The 20454-nt window shown below is 46.5% G+C and overlaps 1 protein-coding gene across 9 annotated transcripts in view; it reads right to left on the bottom strand.

Annotated features, from left to right (window-relative positions):
- Nucleotides 1-20068, bottom strand: part of HLF (HLF transcription factor, PAR bZIP family member) — a 54499-nt gene extending 34431 nt beyond the window's left edge. For 4 of the 9 annotated variants that reach the window (XM_019945463.3, XM_033846764.2, XM_019945466.3 and 1 more), the window contains exons 1-2: nucleotides 19530-20068; nucleotides 17016-17351 (exon numbers count right to left, since the gene is read on the bottom strand). In XM_019945463.3, coding sequence (XP_019801022.1) covers nucleotides 17016-17351; nucleotides 19530-19644 — 451 coding nt within the window. In that variant the 5' untranslated portion in view covers nucleotides 19645-20068. Of the gene's footprint in view, nucleotides 1-17015; nucleotides 17352-19243; nucleotides 19503-19529 lie in introns of those variants that run through there. The other 5 variants (XM_019945467.3, XM_004325289.4, XM_019945465.3 and 2 more) reach the window with 4 other exon arrangements.
- Nucleotides 20069-20454: the final 386 nt, after the last annotated feature.

Raw genomic sequence — 20454 nt, 5'->3', positions numbered from 1 at the left:
CCCGAGCAGATTTCTTTGTGTTAATAAAATGTGATCTCTAGACTGTACACACAAGCAGCCCTGGGAAAACGTGAGCCAAAGAGAAGGACCTGAGGAAACCCATGGCCCAGGCTGAGAAGGGAACGCAGCTGTCGGCAAACTGGGGTGTACTGAGGCAAGGCCTCCAGGCCTGGCAGGTGCAGGATGATCACGGAGTCAGAGGTGAAAGGATGTGCCAGGTGCTCGGGTGAACACTGCCTAAGACATAAAGATAATCCACAGAAGCCCATCAAACACCATCCTGTGCAAAGGCTTGTTCTTCCTTCACAGGCCATAGGCCAAAGTCCGTCATGGACACTTTCTCAAGATTTGGAGTTTACCTGGGATTCAAGGTTCCTCCCCACGAAACTGAGATCACTCCAAGTATGGCAGGAGTTTGGCTCCCGGGTTAAACTGTGTATACTCTGGGCTGGTGTAAGGTGTGGCAAACACCTTGCTTTTGTGGGCAACTCCCACCTCGTTGCCACTGTGGCTTTGGCCTCCTATGACCACAGGAGGGACCCATTGCTCAGGGTCTCAAGCCTGTCAACTACATCTTTGGGGTGGCGATGGAAGGGTGGTTCACGGGCTGAGGAAGAAAAGGGGGATTAGTGCCCCTGCTCACTGCGCCCCTTTCAACATATTAGATCACTGCATCTCTGGGAATTTCAAATGCACTGTGCCCTCCAGCCAACTTGAGCTTCCCAACTTGGAAGGTACTGGGGACAGGGGCAGAGCACCAGGACTCCAGGAGCCTCTGAACCTCCCAGGGACTGTACCAGAGACTGCAGGATTTTATGAGCTAGTGGGCTCCTCTCGTTGAAGGGGGTGGAAGGTCCTAGAAGACACTGCTCCTTGTCTCCCCTCCCTTGCAGCAGCCCAGCCCTCAGGCTCCTGGACCACGGGGTATGCAATCAGCCATAACCAGCTAATTACGGAGCAGTTGAGATGATGAGCACCTCCCAGGCCCAGGTGAGCCTTCACCTTGGTTAATCTGCAAACCGGTTAATTGGCTCAGGATAATTGAAAGTTAATCATATGCACAGCTCAAGTGCAGTCACTGGAAACAGCAGGAAACCTCAGTAGCAGAGGAAGTCAGGTCCACTCTCAGTGAACTCTTTTGTACCTTCTCCATAGACAATGTTTAAACTCGAGCCCACTTCACCCCACTGCCCCCATACACTCCTGCACCAATCCCTTGTCATACAGTGACCCTGGTGCCTGGAAGCACATACTAAGTGTTCAATAAATTGCAACTATTATCAATCCACTAGTGTAGTTGATGGATTTAAAGTTAGGAGATTAGGGGGTCTCCAAGACATTTGGCTGGCTAGGGGAAGCACACTGGGGGAGCTGTGAAGAGCACTACACTCCCCCAGAGCATGCTTTACAAAAAGAAAAATCTGAAGCGTTCAAACATCTCTAGGAAAGCAGATCAACAGCACAAAAACATAAAGCACATTCCAAGGCTGAAGAGAAAAAAACTTCAGAACTACTAACATGGGTAACTGAAGGTCACCTCCAATCCTAAGTAGACTGGTAAATTCTCCAATGCTTTTTAAGGAAGGTAACAGAACTTCTGTATTCAATGTCAAGAATCACAGTGTGTAGGGACTTCCCTGGTGGCTCAGTGAGTAAGAATCTACCTGCCAATGCAGGGGACACAGGTTCAAGCCCTGGTCCACGAAGATCCCACATGCCGCGGAGCAACTAGGCCCGTGTGCCACAACTACTGAGCCTGTGCTTTAGAGCCCATGAGCCACAACTACTGAGCCCATGTGCCACAACTACTGAAGCCCATGTACCTAGAGCCCGTGCTCTGCAACAAGAGAAACCACCGCAATGAGAAGCCCACACACTGCAATGAAGAGTAGCCCCCACTCGCCGCAACTAGAGAAAGCCTGTGTGCAGCAACGAAGATCCAACACAGCCAAAAATAAAAAACAAATAAATAAATTTATATATATAAAAAAAAAGAATCACAGTGTGTGGAGTCCCGAGGGCCCAGCCTCCTCGTCCTTCCAAGGGCCAGTTTTCCAGGGACTCTGCAGCCGTGACCGCTGGCCACAGCCTGCCTGGCTCTATGGCTTGCCGCTGCCTCTGCTGAGCAGTAAGCACCCCAGTCTGTGCTCCACTGGAATATCCACGGGAATCTGACGGGGACTGTTGGAGTTATAGCTTCCTTCCACCTGGCCACTCCTGTCCTGTGACCATGGTACAGAATCAACAGACTTCCCTTCTTCCATTCTGTGAAGCTAACCAGAGTTAACACTTCCGCTGACAAAAAACAATACTTGCCAGGGTCTTGGATAAACACTTTTCCAGGACACCGGAAACAGCACTGGCCCGAGTCCTTGATCTTCTGCCCAGTGGAGGGACAAGTACTAAAGGATCCTTCATAACCTGCTCTGTCAGGAGAGCAAATACCTGGCACAAATATGGTCCTACCTAAGCCCAGGGCAGACATCCCTAATCAATCACAGAACTCTTTCCATTGAGCCCAGACCAAGTTTCAGTCTTTCGAGATGACATTCCAGGTACCTACTAATCCATCCAAACCGGCCGAGGTGAAACCTGCTGCATGGGAAGCTCCTTCAAACCAGGATCTGGCCACCCAGAGGAGCAAGCCAAAGTGCAGCTGGCAACTGCCCTTCTAGAAAAGTTGCCATCAAAGCTAGCTGTGGGTCTTGGGGTTTTCCTTTTTTAAAAATTATTTTCTCTGGCTAATAAAAAACCCTGCTTAAAAAAATCTAACCCTTGGAGCAATGACTCTAGCCAGATAACTTGCTTTCAGGCTTCCTCTGGAATGCTGAACACCAGAGAGAAGCCAGCGGTTCCCATTCAGAATGAAGACCATTCTTTAGGAAGTAACGAGCTTTAATGCTGTTGCCCTTTTTCCCCAAAGGTGTCAAATGTCTTTTGCTTTACAGTTTTAGCTTTTGAACTCTGTCATCCTTTATGAGTGGCAGAACGTCAGACTCTTAACCCACTGACCAGCTTGGAAGCAGCACCATCACCCCAAGAAGCTTTACATGTTTTGCACCAAAATTTGAATATTTGTCTTTCGATTCATAGTAGTCTTAGAATACAGGGTCACAGAACTAAAAATAACACCCGTGTTTGATAGATAAGAAAACTGAGGCCTTGAGAGATTCAATGACCTGTCCAGAGACACGCCACCAATCCTTGCAAACCAGGTCCGGCACCTAGATTGGCTGATTCCAAATTCTGTGTTCTTTGTAAATGGTCTACCTTGAAATTATTGCTATGTGTTTTCCCCTCTTACCACTTAAAACCCAAGTAAATAAAAATGCTAACACGATTTATACTTTGATTTGAATTTAGATTGGTCAATTTTCTAATTGACTATCTTATTTTATATTTATTTGTAAGTTAGAAAAACATAGATTATTCCCATCTTACAAATGAAGAAGTGAAGCCCAGAGAGGTTGACAACTTGCTTAAGGTATTTAGCAGCATAGCTGAAACAATAAATTAGATCTGTTAGTGTACCTAAAGGAGCATCATGGGGCTTGAAAAGACTCAGCCCAGCAAGTCGGAAATCTAAAAGTGAGACTCCAAAGATATGAACTACAAGTACATTCTTGTAGAAAGTGATGTTTAAATACCAGATTATCACTCTGAGTTGAAACTTACTGAGTGACAACTCTCCCAGGTCTGCTCACTGATTAGCCCATTTAATGGCATTTAACCCTCACAGCATTCCTACAAAATAGGTCGCTATGATCCAGACGAGGAAACAGGGCTCAGAATTTAAGTGACTTGCCCTGGGTATCATGGCTTCTCAGGCGACCTCTGACTCCAAATCTGACTTAGAATAGTTTAGTGCCTAAAGGCTCCAACAAGAGTGTGCTGATGCTAATAAGACTGTGCTTCTCTGAATGTCTTTATCAAAGCTTGTTATTTCTGCCTTACAATGATTTCATCCTGATCACCATGGTTTTTGGCCCCTGAGATGGGCCCACATTTATTTTTAAGCAGCTTGTAATCAGGATGGAAGGGCTGACGAAGAAAAGAGAAGACATGCTTTGGCAGTGGATCCTCAACAGCCAATCCTCTTGCGAGCAGACTAAATTCCAGGAACCAATTTCATTTCTTTTCTTTTTTTAAAATAATTAATTAATTAATTAATTTTGGTTGTGTTGGGTCTTTGTTGCTGCATGTGGGCTTTCTCTTGTTGCAGCGAGCAGGGGCTACTCTTCGTTGCTGTGCGTGGGCTTCTCACTGCGGTGGCTTCTCTAGTTGCAGAGCACGGGCTCTAGGTGCGTGGGCTTCAGTAGTTGCAACGTGAGGGCTCAGTAGTTGTGGCTCGCAGGCTCTAGATCGCAGGCTCAGCATTTGTGGTGCATGCACTTAGTTGCTCCACGGCATGTGGGATCTCCCCAGACCAGGGCTCGAACCCGTGTCCCCTGCAGTGGCAGGCGGGTTCTTAACCACTGTGCCACCAGGGAAGTCCCCCAGTTTCATTTCTAATATGACTGACTTGATTTCCTACAACCTCTTACACTGAGTGCTGAGCAGCATCCCAGCTTTAACACATAATGGGTATGGCTATGATTTCATATGCAATTAGCTCATTTAAACTTAGGAGCATTGTGCCTACTCTTTTATAAAAGCTCAGATATCTGATTGGATGTAAAAATATGCTGAGGGAGCTTTAGTTCCCTCTTGTGAGGGAATTCAAACGCCCCTCACAAGAGGGAACGGTCTTGACTAGTTGCAGGACTGTTGTACCTTTAAAAGGTTTATCCTGCCACACCCATATGTACACACTGTACTATATTAAGACCCATGCCAAGAACTCCACATCTCTGATCTGGCTGCAAAGCAAAGTTATATCAGGTTAATCCCAATTCTTAAATTAACTGACTTACAGCTTTCCCTTTTGTGTAAAAAACTATTTTCACACTTTTCTTCCAAATAATTTACCTCTGTTTTCTCAGTTTCCTCATGTTTCCATTGTACCTTGACAGAAGCGTCTATTTTTCCTCTCTGAAGACACCCTCTGCCAGGTTTTCATCTTGTAGGGAGGGCTAAGAAAATGTTTGAGAGATTTACACCAGGGGGAGCAGAAGCCTAGGGGGTTCGTTACCATGGAAACCCTCGGTCCTGCCTCCCCCACTCAGCAGCCCATCACTCACAGCTAGGGGCACTGCCAGTCCTCCACTCCACAACCCAAAGGTGTCACCAAAAAAGGAAAAAGAAGAAACCCCAGTCACAAATCCTATAGCACTCTGGAAAAGCTTGAGAGCACTAACAGAAACAAATTAAGTCACATTTCCCCCTTCACCCCCTCAAGGTCTTCCAGGAACAGAGTCAGAGGACGGTAAGGGGTGTGAAGATGAAAGACACAGCCCTTGCCCACGGAGCTATTCAAGGAAACAGGCACTTACACTGTTACGGGATCACAAACGGGTTTTTTGGGGAGTGGGGTATATCTTCTCACAGATGTCAGTACCTAGAATGCTCCAGCTCTGCCTCTCCATCACCCTTTCTTCCCTACAATGACTCAAGGGGCGGAGAGCATTGCTACAGTAATCATCGCTGGCCACCACTACTACAGCACAAGATTCCTTCCTACTTAAGTAGGAAAAGGGAAAAATAGTAATCGTAGAATAAACATGGGGCTTCCCTGGTGCGCAGTGCTTAAGAATCCGCCTGCCCATGCAGGGGACATGGGTTCGAGCCCGGGTCCAGGAAGATGCCACATGCCGCGGAGCAACTAAGCCCATGCGCCACAACTACTGAGCCCACGCTCTAGAGCCCGCAAGCCACAACTACTGAGCCCACGTGCCACAACTGCTGAGGCCTGTGCACCTAGAGCCCATGCTCCACAACAAGAGAAGCCACCGCAATGAAAAGCCCGCACACTGCAAGGGAGAGTAGCCCCTGCTCACCGCAACTAGAGAAAGCCTGCACACAGCAACGAAGACCCAACGCAGCCAAAAATAAATAAATAAATAGAAAAATATTTTTTAAAAAAGAAATAGAATCTCTCAAATTAAAAAAAAAAACGAATACAAATGAAAGTGGTGAAAGCTTTCATTCAGATCGGCCGCTGTTCTAAGTGCTTCCCCTAGAGCATCTCGTTTACTGGTCCAGGAATCGGCTGGAGCAGGTACTGCCACCCCCACTTACAGAGGAGAAAACAAAGGCAGAAGAGTTAGAGAGCGGGTCAATCTGGCTCTGAGAGCCAAGATCTAAGCCAAGTCTGGAATTTTAACCACATTATGCTGCCCGTCGGTGAGAGGAAGCGAAGAATGAGAGCAGGCTGCTCTAGGAGATGATTATTTCATTAGTAAAATTCGAGAGAAAACCACCATCTTTGCAGATTGGTCTATGACATCTTCTCTGGCGGTACATAATTGAACAAAAACATTCTTTCGTTTCCATATATTTCCTTATATGAAAATCTAAGTTTAAAAATATGAAAATTTAGTGGGTGGAGACAAGTGGGAGGGAAGGGCAGAGAGAGATAAACTGCAACAATTTGGTGGGAACACTAATCCGAATTACTGAAACATCTAAATGACATAAATTCTTTTGCTCCTTGCTAATATACGCTGTGATTAAGAACATCAATGTATATACACGCAGCTAATGTCTTTAAAGCCTATTTTGTACTCAAGTGCCTCCTAAAATTATATTTGCATAATTAATGTGTTTGGCTGTATCTTTATAAAGAAGACAAAGATACCAATTTCAATTTAATCATCAGTGTAAAATCAAATGATCACAAAATCTGAATCAATGCAATGTTACTGTCAGGTAAGATTGAGGGTAAAGAGAAATAAGTAGACTATAAGTAAACTCAAATTGCTTCTTTATACCTAATTTTTGCAATACTGAAACTTCCTGTCTTTTACCTTTAAACATCTAAGGAATCCAATAACTAAATATCACTAAATGCCCTGTTATATTTGGGCCAATTTCATTTACAATGCTAAAAAATATTTTTGACATGAATATAAATATTATTTTAAAAATCATTCATGTGTTACTGGCCATTTGAAATAAACATACTTTAGATTCTATGAGGAAAAAAAAGGCATCCAACTCCCCTGGTAAAGTGTATTAATAAAAAGAAATCAACTGTAATGAAATGAATTCTGTGAAATTCCTATGAAGTCAGTTCTACAAATTTTCCTTTTCTAGCCTCAGAAACTCCATCAAGGCTTTATTTCTATCTTTACATTTTATATTATTTACTCTTTCCTCTATAAATCGTTCAGTGGCATTTGGTCTCTAAAAGCAGTATTATTCCAACTGGATATGAGATCCCCATCCTATTTTTAAAGTTTTCTCTAGTAAAAGCCTCCATAATCTCCTTCAGTGATACTAAGCCCACAGCACAATGAATCCATTCTAAGGTGAACTACGTCTTCTGATCAATCCTTTGGGCAGATGGAGTTTGACTCTTTGTCACTCTCCTTAGAAGAACTCTTCCTACTTGGGGTACTGAGATCTCTGTTCTGAGCAATCTGATTACTGCCTATCTAGATGATCTTGTTCATCTGGTTTACAGCGCTGATTCCCATTGGTCAGGGCCTGGTGGCATCCTTCCCCAAACAAACCTTCATTTTACCCATTCAATTCAATTCAAGAGGCATTTATTGTGCATGAATGGACAGCCTCACTTAACTCTTTCCATTAAGTGCAAAAACACTTACAGAGCAGCAGTGAGGCTTTCCTTCTCTGCTCCACTATCCATGCTTGGGTTCTACTGCAAGGACATCAAAGCAGACTGTTACCCAGAGTTAATTACAAAAGAAAGCACTGCTCTTTCCCACTCAAGGAGTTTCTGCCAAAGCACTTATTTCTGCTGAACCATTTATGCAATCTCACTTTCTAAGAGAACACTTTGTCACAGATGATTTAATGTTGTAGCTCCCTGGAGCACTCTTCTGCAGCATGCACTCATTGTTTTTAGGAATCTAGGGTCTCCCAGGCAAGATGTGAGAGGGAAAGGGGTTTAATTAGCCACAATCCATCTCTCATTACAAGACCCTAAATTCCAAAGCATTCTTCCAAAAATCATTAATGAAAAAAATAAAAAATCCTGGATTAAACTTCTAAAAACAAAACTTTTAGGAGATCTGTGTGACAGTAGAACTGTATAATTTTTCAGGACAGAAAATGAGACTGGATTCCCATTATGAGCTGGATGGTTAGGGACTTGAGACAGTAACAATACTTGCTAAAGTCAGAAAAGAAGGAAAACAAACATTTCAGGAATTTTCACGTTAAGTCATGGAGTGTATATCCACCAGAAGCCAATTTGACAGAAAAGAGTACTGAATAGTTTTTCCCCAACAGATGCCTGATTCTGCCAACACTCCTGTAATTGTCTATTGTACATAGCTGGAGGTGAAATTGCACACATTGACTGTTTTGTTTTTTTTCTTTTACTTAAGGGAACTGGTTTGGGTTAGGGCAACTCCTCCTTATTTCTGTCATCTTGGCTTGATCTCAGAGAACACTTCGGGGGTACCTGAGTGAGTTACTTCGTGCAGGTGCCATTCAGCAGCTCCCATTGCTCTCCCAGAGCCTGTCTGCTCCCACAAAGTCCCTTTCCTCCAGCAGCACCCCCCAACCCCAGCCACCAGATCTCTGCATGTTGTGCAGCTAATTCCGGCTTCAGGGAAGAAGGGAGCCACAAATACAAGGTCAGGACTCAAGAATACAAAACTGGGGCTTCCCAGGTGGCGCAGTGGTTGAGAGTCCACCTGACGATTCAGGGGACACGGGTTCGTGCCCTGGTCCAGGAAGATCCCACATGCCGCGGAGCGGCTGGGCCTGTGAGCCATGGCCGCTGAGCCTGCACGTCTGGAGCCTGTGCTCCACAACGGGAGAGGCCACAGCAGTGAGAGGCCTGCGTACCAGAAAAAAAAAAAAAAAAAAAAAAAAAAGAATACAAAACTGTAATAAGGACTCCTTTGTCTCTCAGGAGTAAAATTACTAAGCTGGCCAAACACTTGCCTAAGTGTTTTCAGCCTGATATTACTGCTGCAGGTAATCCTTATAATCAAGTACTATTTGTATCACTGAAACCTTCCTTCTTTCTCTCTCTCACATACACATATACACACACTCAAAGAAAAACAAAAACCTACACTCATAGAAATAGGTTTAACATACTTGTTTGCAAACCCAGTAAGCTTTATAACAGAGGCATTGTAAAGCCATGAATATTAATGGCTTGGGCTTATTAAAATCTATTTTTCTACTCCTATGAGATCAGGCCTGCTTTTGGACTTTTAAATTCTGAATCATTCAAATCCCTCAAACTATTTTCTTGCCAAAGAGTGTTTCCCCTAATTGCCAAAATTATGGGCTTCATAAGTGAAACTTAAACCCTGTGTTTTTGAATTACTTTCTCTAGATCATTAGAACATTGTGTTTTGAAAAACTGTTTTATGTTCAAGGGAGAGTATTTATTTTCAAAATAACAAAAATAAGGAAGTCCCGGTTCGCCAGAGGAAACTATTGTGAAGTATCTAAAAATGTTTCAAATCCAACCTTGAACCCAAGAGGAAACGTCCACATGCCACTTCCCTGCTCAAAAACCTTCAATGGCTCCCCACTGCCTCCTGGATCAAGTTCAAGCTCGGTAGCCTGGCATGCATGAAGCTGCCAGCCTGGCTGGCACCTGCCTCTCCAGACTCACACTCCTGCCTCCTTCATATGAATTTTCTGCACCAGCCAAACTGGATCCACACCTTGTTCCCTAAACACCCGTGGGCATCCCTGCCTCCACGTTCTGCCGTTCACCATCCTGGCTCCTCCACCACTCACTTGGAGGCCCAACGGAAGGTCCAACTCCTGCAAGAAGCTTCGCCCCAGGCCCTCTTGCCCCAGGCACTGACTGCTTCCTGTGAGGCCTGGCAGCCCTCACCGTCTGCACTGCTCCCTTATTAATTTTCAAATGTTTTGCTCACTTTATTGCTTACTCTTTCACCCTCCTCTTTTCAGTAGACATTGGAGGCTTCTATGTACACATCACTTGGCACTGAGGACATGCGAGCTTGTCCTGTCACTCATCTTTTTACCTACAAGTTCTATCTTCCCTACTAAGCTGCCATCTCCTGGAGACCAGCAGCCAAATCACACCCTTGTCTGTCTTCCCCAGGGGGCAGCACAAAGCCAAAGCTGATGCTATTGCTGGGGACCGTCCACACGGCTCCCCACCCCGCCAGCTTCCTCTGCGGCTTTCTCATCTTCATACCATTGACTGCAGGAAAGTAACGGTATGGATCTCGGGTAAGGGTTGGCCAACTAGGGTAGGTACCATGCTGGCCCTTCATGCACATTAGAAAGCTCACATCAACCCAACCAAAATGCTACTTTGCAGATGAGAAAATAAATGTGTGGAAAGAGAAAGATTTATCCATTAAAGGACCACTGGGGGGAAGGAGGAATTATTATTCTGGAATGCTTATGTAAAGTCTTACTTGTAAGTAGGAAGATGAACTAGACTCCCCTCCTCTCCCAGCACCCTAACACGCCTTTATGGTTCCTTTACCCCTGAGGTCACTGTATTTCCTTCAAGTATAATTACTGCCTACTAGTAAAAATTCACAATAGTAACAACAATTGATTGACTGATTTACTAGCCATATATGTCCTGGAGAAATCCTCTACTCAAGAACTTCTTTGAACTGCATTTTGCTTGCTTGATTTTTTTAATCTCATGAACAAGGAGGACTGAATAAAGTTAGCTACCCAAGGCTACTTAAAACTCAGAGGCGAAGAGAGGGGCGAGAAAGGCTCGGCAGAGAAGCAGAGGAGGAATTCCAACTCCAGAGGCCTTAACTGGCTAGGAAGGGAAAAGTATGGAGACTGTCTAGGAGTCCAGTGGGAGGTCCTCCTATGAGAAATGAGATCAGATGGTAATGAGAAAGCCACTCGGAGCAGCTGTTATTGGGCGTTGCTGTGTGCCCGTCCCTGTGCCTAGTAATCCCCATATAAACTTCAGCAATGCTAGGAGGCAGGTCCAGGGATTACTCCGAAGTTCCAGGTGGGAAATCCGAAGCTCAGACCATTTGAAGGGCCTGCCTGAGATCGTGAGCAGGCATGGCAGGGGCGGGATTTTGCCGGGAGGGATCTGTGTCTTTCCAAACACAGGTCATTCTGATGGACATTTGAATGGTGAGCCAGCAGGCATCTAGGTCTGCAGCACATTTCAGTTTATTCCAAACAATGGTTTAGTGGTTTCAGATTAAGACATTTGCTGCGGGGACACCAAATATTATAATAAAGGAAGACATCAGATGGGACCAATACTCTCAATCATTCCCTTACAGAATCAGATACAGGGCCTGTACCTGCCTGTCCCTCTCTCATGTATTATTTTCCAATGTTTTTCTCAATCTCATTACTTCCCCTACTACCTTCCCTCTCTCCTCCATTTCCACTGCTGAGACATAAAAAATGATTCCTGGGTGAAAGTGATTAGTGCCGGTTGGAGGGGAGGTTTATGAGAAACCTAATAAGTCACCGCTGTCTCTCACCCTCTGGCTCTCTACACCAGGACGTTATCACAGCGCCTTTCTTCGCACCCACACCCTCACCCCCTTCCTTCTCCTCTACCGAGTTCTGTCTTGATGTTGCTATTTTTCTCGTCTGGTAGACACAGCGCTGAACTGCAAAGACTCTGACAAGCCCCCTGGCAGGCGCTGGCCTACAGGAATCCCGCCTCCTGTAGCAGCGCAGAGAACACAGCGCCTCCGGGCAGACGGGCAGGAGAGAGGGCTGCATTTGGGGTCTGGCTAGAATGTGGGGCAGAGCAGGTTTCCCTGGCATGGGAACGGCCCTCCAGAGCTCAGCTTTCTCATGCCAGGGTCAGGATTACAGTTCCTCACTGGCACTCGCTGTAGTTCGCCTGGGAAGGGAAGCGAGAGTGGGGGCAGGAGGGTGGCAGGCAGCCAGCACGCCACCCAGAGCTGGGCGAGCTCCACAGGGCACAGCCACGTGCCTGGAGCACACGGTCATGCAGGCAGGCAGCCAGGGTGCCCGGGGCTCGCACGAGACCTGGGGGCTGGGTAGCCAGTGAGCGGCTGTTTCCACACTGGAGGAACAGGAGTTGCTAACCCAGAAGCGCAGCTGCTGGGGTAACGTCAGGGAAGTGGCTCGTCTCAACCCAGAGCAGAGGAGAAAAGTCAGGCAGGCTCTAAGGAATAGGGCCTGGGCATGCTGGGGAAAAAACAACAACAACAACAAAAAAACGCACGTCCTATTTTTGCAGAGGGAAGGGCACTGGATGAAACAAATCCCTAAATGGAGAACGGGTTTGGGAATAAGCCATTCCTTTCCCTACTTGCCAGCCACGACATCATTCTAGCTCCAGGCTCTGAGTATGCATGTGCCACACACCCTGTTAAAACCCCACAAAAGGGGGATTATTTACAGTCTCCATTCTACTGATGAGAAAACCAAGGCTTAAAGAGGTCAAGGAATCGACCTCTGGTTACAAATCCAGGATGTGAACCCAAGTCCCTGGGTCCAGAGCTGATACTCTTAAGCACCCAGTCACCCTTGCTGTCCATACCTGTCTGGGAATACCTCTTGCCAGAAGGCTAGGATCCACTGTCCTGGGAATGTTTCACATGACAAAGCCAAGAGAACAGGGCAGGCCTGTCCTCTACAAGGTGTGGTGGAGAAGACAAACCCTTACAAGAAACAAAAAAGTCTGCCTGCTTCCAGAACAAAGCTGTCTCTCACCCCTCGTGATCTCCTTGAACCTGATGAATGCAAAGCACTTTCAAGATATACCTGGGGCGCGGTGCACCTCAACTCAATCAGGGCGCTGCCAATCTGCAGATTTATCAACATGCTGGAAGGGAAAATATACGAACTGCATGCCCTGAAGGGAAGGGAGAAACTGAAGCTTCATCTCATGATGCTGGAAAAACCAAAAGAAGCCTGTTGCCTAAGCAGGACTCTCATAATCCCAGAACCACCAGCACAGAACTCCCCTCCACCATGGTTCAGAACCCAGAGCCAGCATCTTCCTTCCATGTGAAAAGCTCATTACAAGGCAAGGTCAGCAATTCCAGGACACGGATTCCATCCTGCGAGGGTACCATGGGGTCTCCCCCACCTCCTCACTCTCCTTGGGCCACCCATTCATGCCCTCCTCTTCCCACTCACCACCACATGTAAGGGTTTTCACTTCACTCCGTAACCAGCCTTCATCAAAACCTAGGCTCTGTGCTCAGAACTGGAAAGACAGGCTTCGGAATTCTCAGCTGAATACGGGTCTAAAGTGGTAGGACACCCTCAAGCTATTCAAAGAAAAACCACCAGAGGAAACAATTTCAAATCTGGCTTTACAAGCATGTGATTTAAAAATAACTCTGCCTTTGTCTGCTATAGATGACTTCCCTAAAGGGACTGCTGTCCTTAAAGCAATTGCTCAATTCTCAGGGCAAACTGATTCTTATTTTTCCAGTACGCAGCACATACCTCCAGGAAAGCACTCCCAGGTACCACCTCTGATAGCATCTGACATGCAAACATCGAAGTGGTCAGGATGATTTCCTGCCTGGGAAAGTCCAGGCTGGCCCGGGAAAGTCCAGGAAGCTGCATCTCGGGTGACTGAGAAGCCCGTGCAGGTGGCTATAGCACCCAGGAACCACCACTCTTCCTTCATTAAGATGCCACCCCAGAAAGCTTAGCAATAACCCCATAGCCACAGGAGGTTTCAATGGATCCCTGGGTTATTTCTTCAAGGAAAATTGTATTCAGATATTTAATTCATTCTTTGATCAGATAGCTAGACAGAGGAATAAGGATGAGTATATAAAACAGGAAAGGGGTTGGAGGGTAGTCAGGGTAAATAATAAGAGAATTCACAAGAACGCTCACCTTGTCATTCCAAGACACACTTGGGGTAAACCTAGAAGTGCATAATTTGTCACCTCACAGCTTCATTTCCTTTCAACCACACAGGCAGCACTAATGGCACAATGTTACTGAGTGTAACTCAAAAGATGCATGCCGAGCAGAGAGCAGAAAACAAACGTTTAATAAAATTGCTTTGCAATTATCTCCTGATTAGTCTGATGTCTCAGTTTTATCAACTAAAAGTGTATAAGTATACTCTTATTAACATTATATTTCTTCTTGGCAACTTAAGGTCTCCTGACCTTCTCAAAAGTTTTGCCATAAAGCATTACAGGAGGTAAAAAGCATCCACGTGTGTGACAGGACCCTGAATTAAGCCCAGATTTTGTCATTCAAATCGAAAGTCAAGATCAGTAGTTCTCAACGGGGGTGATTTTGCCCTCAGGGGACGTTTGGTAGTAACTGGAGACATTTTTACTTGTCACAGGTTGTGGGAGGGGGTAGTTTTACTGCCTTCTGGAGGACAGAGGCCAGGGATGCCCTTAAACATCCTACAATGCACAGGACAGTCCTCACAACAAAGACTTACCTGAAACGTCAAACAGTGCCAAAGCTGAGAAATCTTGCTCTAGACTGAAATTCTACAATTCCCAGAATGTTCACAGCTACATCTGTGCTCTTCCCTTCTGAGGACTTATTTTCCTCAAGATTAACTTGGTATTTCTATTCTGGTCACCACTGTGATTACAGAGAATAATCAAGAACTTCCTCCTTTTTCAGGTTTGCTTGTGATATACCATCCAACACTCCCTAGAATTTTACTTTGCATTATCACCTTTATAATGATCAGCACTGTACGAAAAAGCAGTGTTATTTTACCTGCATTTGGTATTTTAATAAGAGCTCTAACTTCTTTTCCTTTTTTGTCAGGACTATCACTGAGTTTAAATGAATTGAAGAGTATTATTTTGAAGTGTGTTTCCATTATGAAAAAGGATGCTTAAATGAAGAGCTTATTTCTAGATGCCAGTGCCCCGTCTGATCCTAGTGCCTTTAACTCCATAACCTAACAAAATGATAGCCACTGAAACTCAGCAGTCCTTTGCTATGGATTGCAAACCTGATTCGGGCATCAGAAGTTTCTGAAAGTCATTAATACTGATTCTGTGAGCCCTGACAAGTGACTTTTAAGGAAGCTTCAAACTCCAAAACCCCAATTCTTGATTTTTCAGTAGAAACCTAAGGGTGGGGTCCCAATATCTGCATGCCTCTTGGGAAAAAATACAGCGTTTCTAACATGGCACATATCCTGTACGTGAGAGAAAACTGAGAAATACGTGTCAACTGAGTATATGCGTTAGGCTTAGAATACCCCAAGCCAAAAACTATTGGTCAAAATCTCCTGACATTTCTCTCCAGAAAAAAGGGTTATATACTGTACCTAATTACTTTATGAAGGTATTTCAGAAGGCAGAAATTGGAATAAATGATGAAAGTTGACACAGAATAATGATCGTAACTGCTCTCATTAAAAAATAACTAGTGCTTGTCATTTGACCCTTTATACATACTGTCTCTAATTTTCACAATAGTCCAATCAAATAGAAATTATACCCTCCTACACAAAGGGAAACTGAGGCCCGGAAAGACTGTATCACTTTGTAAGGTCACACGGCTACGAAGTGGTCAGTCTCATTCTGCAGAGAAGATGACTGAGGCATAACTGCGCCTTCTCCCTGAGGCTCTGTCCCCTTCCTCCTGGTTGTTTTCTCACTCTGAATGGTTATTTATTTTGTTGTCTGTTCCTGGGAAAACGGCCTGTGTGTCCTAAGTAACAGGGGCTCAGGGTCACATAAAGGAGTGTTTCCCTAAGCTTCCGTGGCCTTCTGAGGTGGTCAGAGGCTAAGACTTAAAGCCATGCCAGCCAGTAGTCTTGAAGTTATAATTCAAAGTGGGTTTTGGAGAAGGGGCAGCACAGAGAGATTTGATGGGAAAGCTTCAACACTAACATTTCAAGGCAGGGGCGTTCTCTTCCTCCTCTGCACCGTTTCGTTTCATTTTAATCTCGCTCTGTGTGTCACAGAAATTCTACACGAGTTGAGGACATAGACTTCAGGAATGATCTCTAGCACAAGTCTCCCATTGTCCTGCTTTCTGTCCTCCCCGCAGCTAAGGCCCTTGGCTCAGCGACCTTCCTGACAATTTATCTGGCTGCATCTTTGTTCCTGGTTACCTGCGCTCGCTCGTGAAGTGGCCTTTCTTCCTGTTCATTTTGTACGACAGGGTACTAAAGGCACGAAGACAGAGCTCCCTCAACTTGTGTTTATATCTGAGCATTTGGCGGTGGGTTTTGAAGTACTGGTCATTTCAGGTAACGTTTTTGTGTAATATTTCAACACCATTTAAAGCCAGCCTTGGGGCCTTGTGGGTTTTGATAAAAGTGGATTACGTGTGGTGAACAGATGAAAATGAAAAAAAATATATAAGAACAATTTGGTTTATAGGAATGGGGAAAAGAGAGAGACGGGATCTGATGCTGAAGAAGGCTAAGCCACGCTTAATGTGAGAGCTGCTTTTAGATTCAGTTTCTCAATCGACGACAACACAAGATGAAATGGATGGAAAAGCTATCTGCCCCACACCCCTGACTCACATTTTTTTCCTTTGGGCCAGAGAACAATGCATATAGGTAAACCACAGCCTTATAGACAGTCTGTCTACCCAAACCATTCAGCAAGGTCCTATTGTCTGTGTATTTGGGGAATGAGGAAAAGAGACAGAAGATGAGATGGATGCCTAAATTACCCAAATCATTAACTGTAGGTTGGTATTTCTTAAACTGCAGTCCTTGGATCAGCTGCATTAGAATCCCCCAGGGAGCCAGTTACAAATGCATATCCCTGGGCCTCATCCAGACCTGAAAAATCAGACTTTCTGGGGGTAGGTTCCATAGAATCTGCCTTTAGCTGACTCTCCAGCTGATATGCTCATTGAAGTGGGACAACCACTACAATGAAATACAAGACTCCACTTTTCAAGCACCCCTGATCGTTAAGACGTTTATATCACCCGCACCCTCTCCCTCCTTCTCCCTCCTCCCCACCTGAAGGGAGAACCTTCTGAGAGTTTACCTGGTCTGATGGGGCTCTGCATACAGTTTGGGGATGGGATGCCAGGGTGAATGGGTGCAGAGGTCCGACTGCTGAGGTCCATGACGGAGGGGGCAGCTGAGGAAGCCGGCTGTAGCCCGGGAGGGTGAGGGCTGTGGTCATGCTGAGACGGGCTGGGGGGAATGCCATTTTCCGACAAAAACTCCTCCAGGTCCATGTATTCCAACTGGAAAGTATCTCCGTCATAGGGAAGAGTTTTGTCCCATAAGGTGGGTCCCAAGAATGCTGACTGGGGGACCGTCGGGCTATTACTCTCATCATCCAGCTTCTTTTCCTTGTCTTTATCTTTACTAAATGCTGCAAAAAGGGGGGGGGGGGAAATTGGAGTTTAAAAAAGAAAATGAAGAAGTCTTGCTTTTTTAATCACTCCTCCTGGCTTCTGCTACAAGACTACTTCCCACAAATGCCGGGGTTCTTCTCTAGCTGCTGGTTCTTGTGGACCTAGAGTTAAAAGTTCAGGCAGGACAAGGATCTCTGCCTGTTTTTCAACATCTTCCTATTTACTTTGGAAAGAAAGCACTAGTCCTCGGGACAGGGCTAGAGACTGATCTGGGATATAAACAAGACAGCACAGGATTCAGTGCATTATTTGAAGAGACGATAATTTAAATCTACAGTGGTAAAATAACACCTGCAATTACATACAACTGCTGTGATTTTTTTAAGAACACAGCCAATAACCAGGCATGATTTATCCTCCAGGAAACTGATTACAGTAACAATATGAGGTCATTCATATTTAGAAAGCCAGTGCATTCATAATTCTAATTTTGGTAAAGCAGGGACTCTCCACCCTTCTTTGATACCATGTACTGAGCACCTACTAACATACCTGGTTCTTTCCATATATTTTTCCCCCCAAAAAATTTCATAATAAACTTGCAAATAGCGACGATCCCCATTCACAATGAAGCAATGGAGGCTCTGAGACTTGATAGGAGCTTGACCAATGCCTCACATTGCAGAAAGGAAAGCTGAGAACTGCCTAGCCCACAATGTGCTTTGCTTCTAAAGCCACTGAGGTACGCTGTATTTTACAAAAGGAGTTTTTTGTTTTGGTTTGGTTTCAAATACGAAGTGTTTTCTTCCTCCTCTTCCCCAAACACTGAAGTATGACCCAACTCAAAAATTATACATGTATGCAACCTGTCAAAAACACAAGTATCAGAAAAGGTGGTTCCTCTGGATACCTGTGATGGAGGTGTGCAGCTGCTTTCTACCTGGAAGTATCACTCACCCCATTAGGTCTTTAACCAGCGCTCTGGATTTGAACAAGTCTAGTACTCAGGTGCGGGTGGCATCTGGGATTAAGCAATTTGGCTTCTGAGCTTCTTCCTCACAGAAACACAGTCTCCATCGCCATTCATTCTAATCCTCTACGGTCTCATCTCTCAAGAATCTGACTTTAAAACACCCACAGATGCAAAAGACTGCAGGCAACACCTTCCTCCCAAGTGCTCCTCCTTAAAGGGGAGTTAAGAGGGAAGCTATGTTCTGCAGACGGCGAACCAAACCCCTCAACTCTTGTAATGCAACAGGTTGCCCTAGGAAAGAAGATGCGAGTAGTCCCGGGCTACTTGTAGCCAAATGATCTTTCAAGACTTTACACTCTGAGCCGCACGGTTCACCGCACGGTTCATATCTGGTACCATGATATCGAAGGCATGAAACCCAAACGACAAATCCCTGGCGGCACCAGCTGGGTTCGGCGCCTCCTCGCACGACCCCTCCTGGCCCGCTCCAACCAAGGTTGCCTGGGGAAGGTTTGGGACTTACCAAGAAAAGGCTCAAGCCAGAGGAGGCTCCTGCGCGGTTACACGTGAGCCTGCTCCGCTCTCCCCTCCCACCAGGAAAAGTGCGCTGGGAAGGTGGCAGCGCTGGGGGCGTGCGCGGCATCCCGCCCAGAGACCACTCCCCCAGCCAACCCCAACCAACACCCCCCTTTCTGAAGCACCCAGCCAGGGAGAACAGGCGTCTCCGCTCTCACCTCGGGTGTTCCAAACACTAACAACTAACAGCAACGATAAGCACGATCCCAATACCCAGGCTCCGCAGTGAGACCCCCGACTCGAGCCCCCACCCGCGTGGAAGCCGGCCCTGTGGTTTCTCTTCCCAGCCCGCGCTACTCTGCCTGCGTGCAGGCGGTTTCACTCTGCGTGCGGGTGAACCTCAATCTAGGGAACACTGACCTGTCAAGTTCTATCTCCCACCTGCGCCGCCCGAGCGGGACCCGGGAAGGCCCGGCCGGGTCCCCAACGCTATTTTAAACGTTGCTCAGCGAGGGGGTCCCCTCCCCTTTTTGAGGAGGAGGGATGGGGCGATAGGTGAGCTCCTCGATTTCATCAAAGCAAGGCCGGGGTGCCGGGGGCAGGGACGGAGGGGTATGGATGCTCCAGCGGGGGTGCCCGGCCCAGGAGGGGGCCCCGGAAGCGTTGTTCCTTCCCAGAGCGGGGCAGCCAGGAGGGCAGCGCTCACCGTCTTCGTGATGAAGGGGGAGCTTCAGCGGGTTCTCCAGCAAGGACCTGAGCACGCCGTAGGGAGGCGGGATAAAGGTGGGATTCAGTGGGAGCTGTCGGGACATTTTCTCCATCGCGATGCACTCAATTTTTTTTTCTTAAAAAAAAAAAAACAACAACCCCAACCTCCCCCAAAAATGTTGCTGAGCTTTTTCCTCCGTCCTTTGCCAAAAGTTCTCGCTTTCAAGGCGGTGCAGACAGGGAAGAAAAAAAAAAATTACTTATGTCTTTATAAATACATCTGCGTAAAAATATAAAAACAAAAAACTTTCGGGTTCCCAATGCAGTCCCCAGAGAGCGCGCCAAGTGCCCGCGGGCTCCTCCACGACGTGCAGGATGCTCTCACTTGCTTCGAACCCCTCGTCTTGTTAAATGTTCAAAATTGCGAAAAAGAAAGAAAAAATATGCAGACAGCTGCAGAGGGCGGAAGGCACCGCACCGCCCGGCCGCGTCGCACTAGCTCAGAGGCCGCGGGCCGTCCCACCCCACCCCCCCTCCCCGAGCCGGCGGCCGCTGCTCCCCCGCGCTCCGCTGCCCCGCAGCGCCGGGCTCAGCGCATCCAGCCGCCCATGTGCCGCGGCCTGACAAGAGTGACGTCAGGGCCCGCACCGCGCGCCGATAGGCGTGCGGGGGCGGGGCCCCACGCGGGCCCGCCCGTCCGCCGCCGCGTGTTTAGCGTCGTCGCGCGCTCCAATTTTCTGGGACCGTGCGGCTCTAGCGGGCTGTAAAGAGACAGGCGTCGGGGCGTCAGGTCCCCTGGGCCACAGACCTGGGCTGAGAATCTAACTTTTTCAGAGTAGGAAGAGGAATGAGAAATTTATCTCAGTAGTTTTTAACCTGGGAATAATCTAGGGAGTTAAAAAAAAAAAAAAAAAAATCCAGAT

The sequence above is a fragment of the Tursiops truncatus genome, chromosome 20, assembly GCF_011762595.2.
Source record: "Tursiops truncatus isolate mTurTru1 chromosome 20, mTurTru1.mat.Y, whole genome shotgun sequence".
In the NCBI taxonomy this organism is placed as follows: Eukaryota; Metazoa; Chordata; class Mammalia; order Artiodactyla; family Delphinidae; genus Tursiops; species Tursiops truncatus.
Note: the sequence above shows the minus strand (reverse complement) of the source record. Positions and strands in the feature narration are given on the sequence as shown.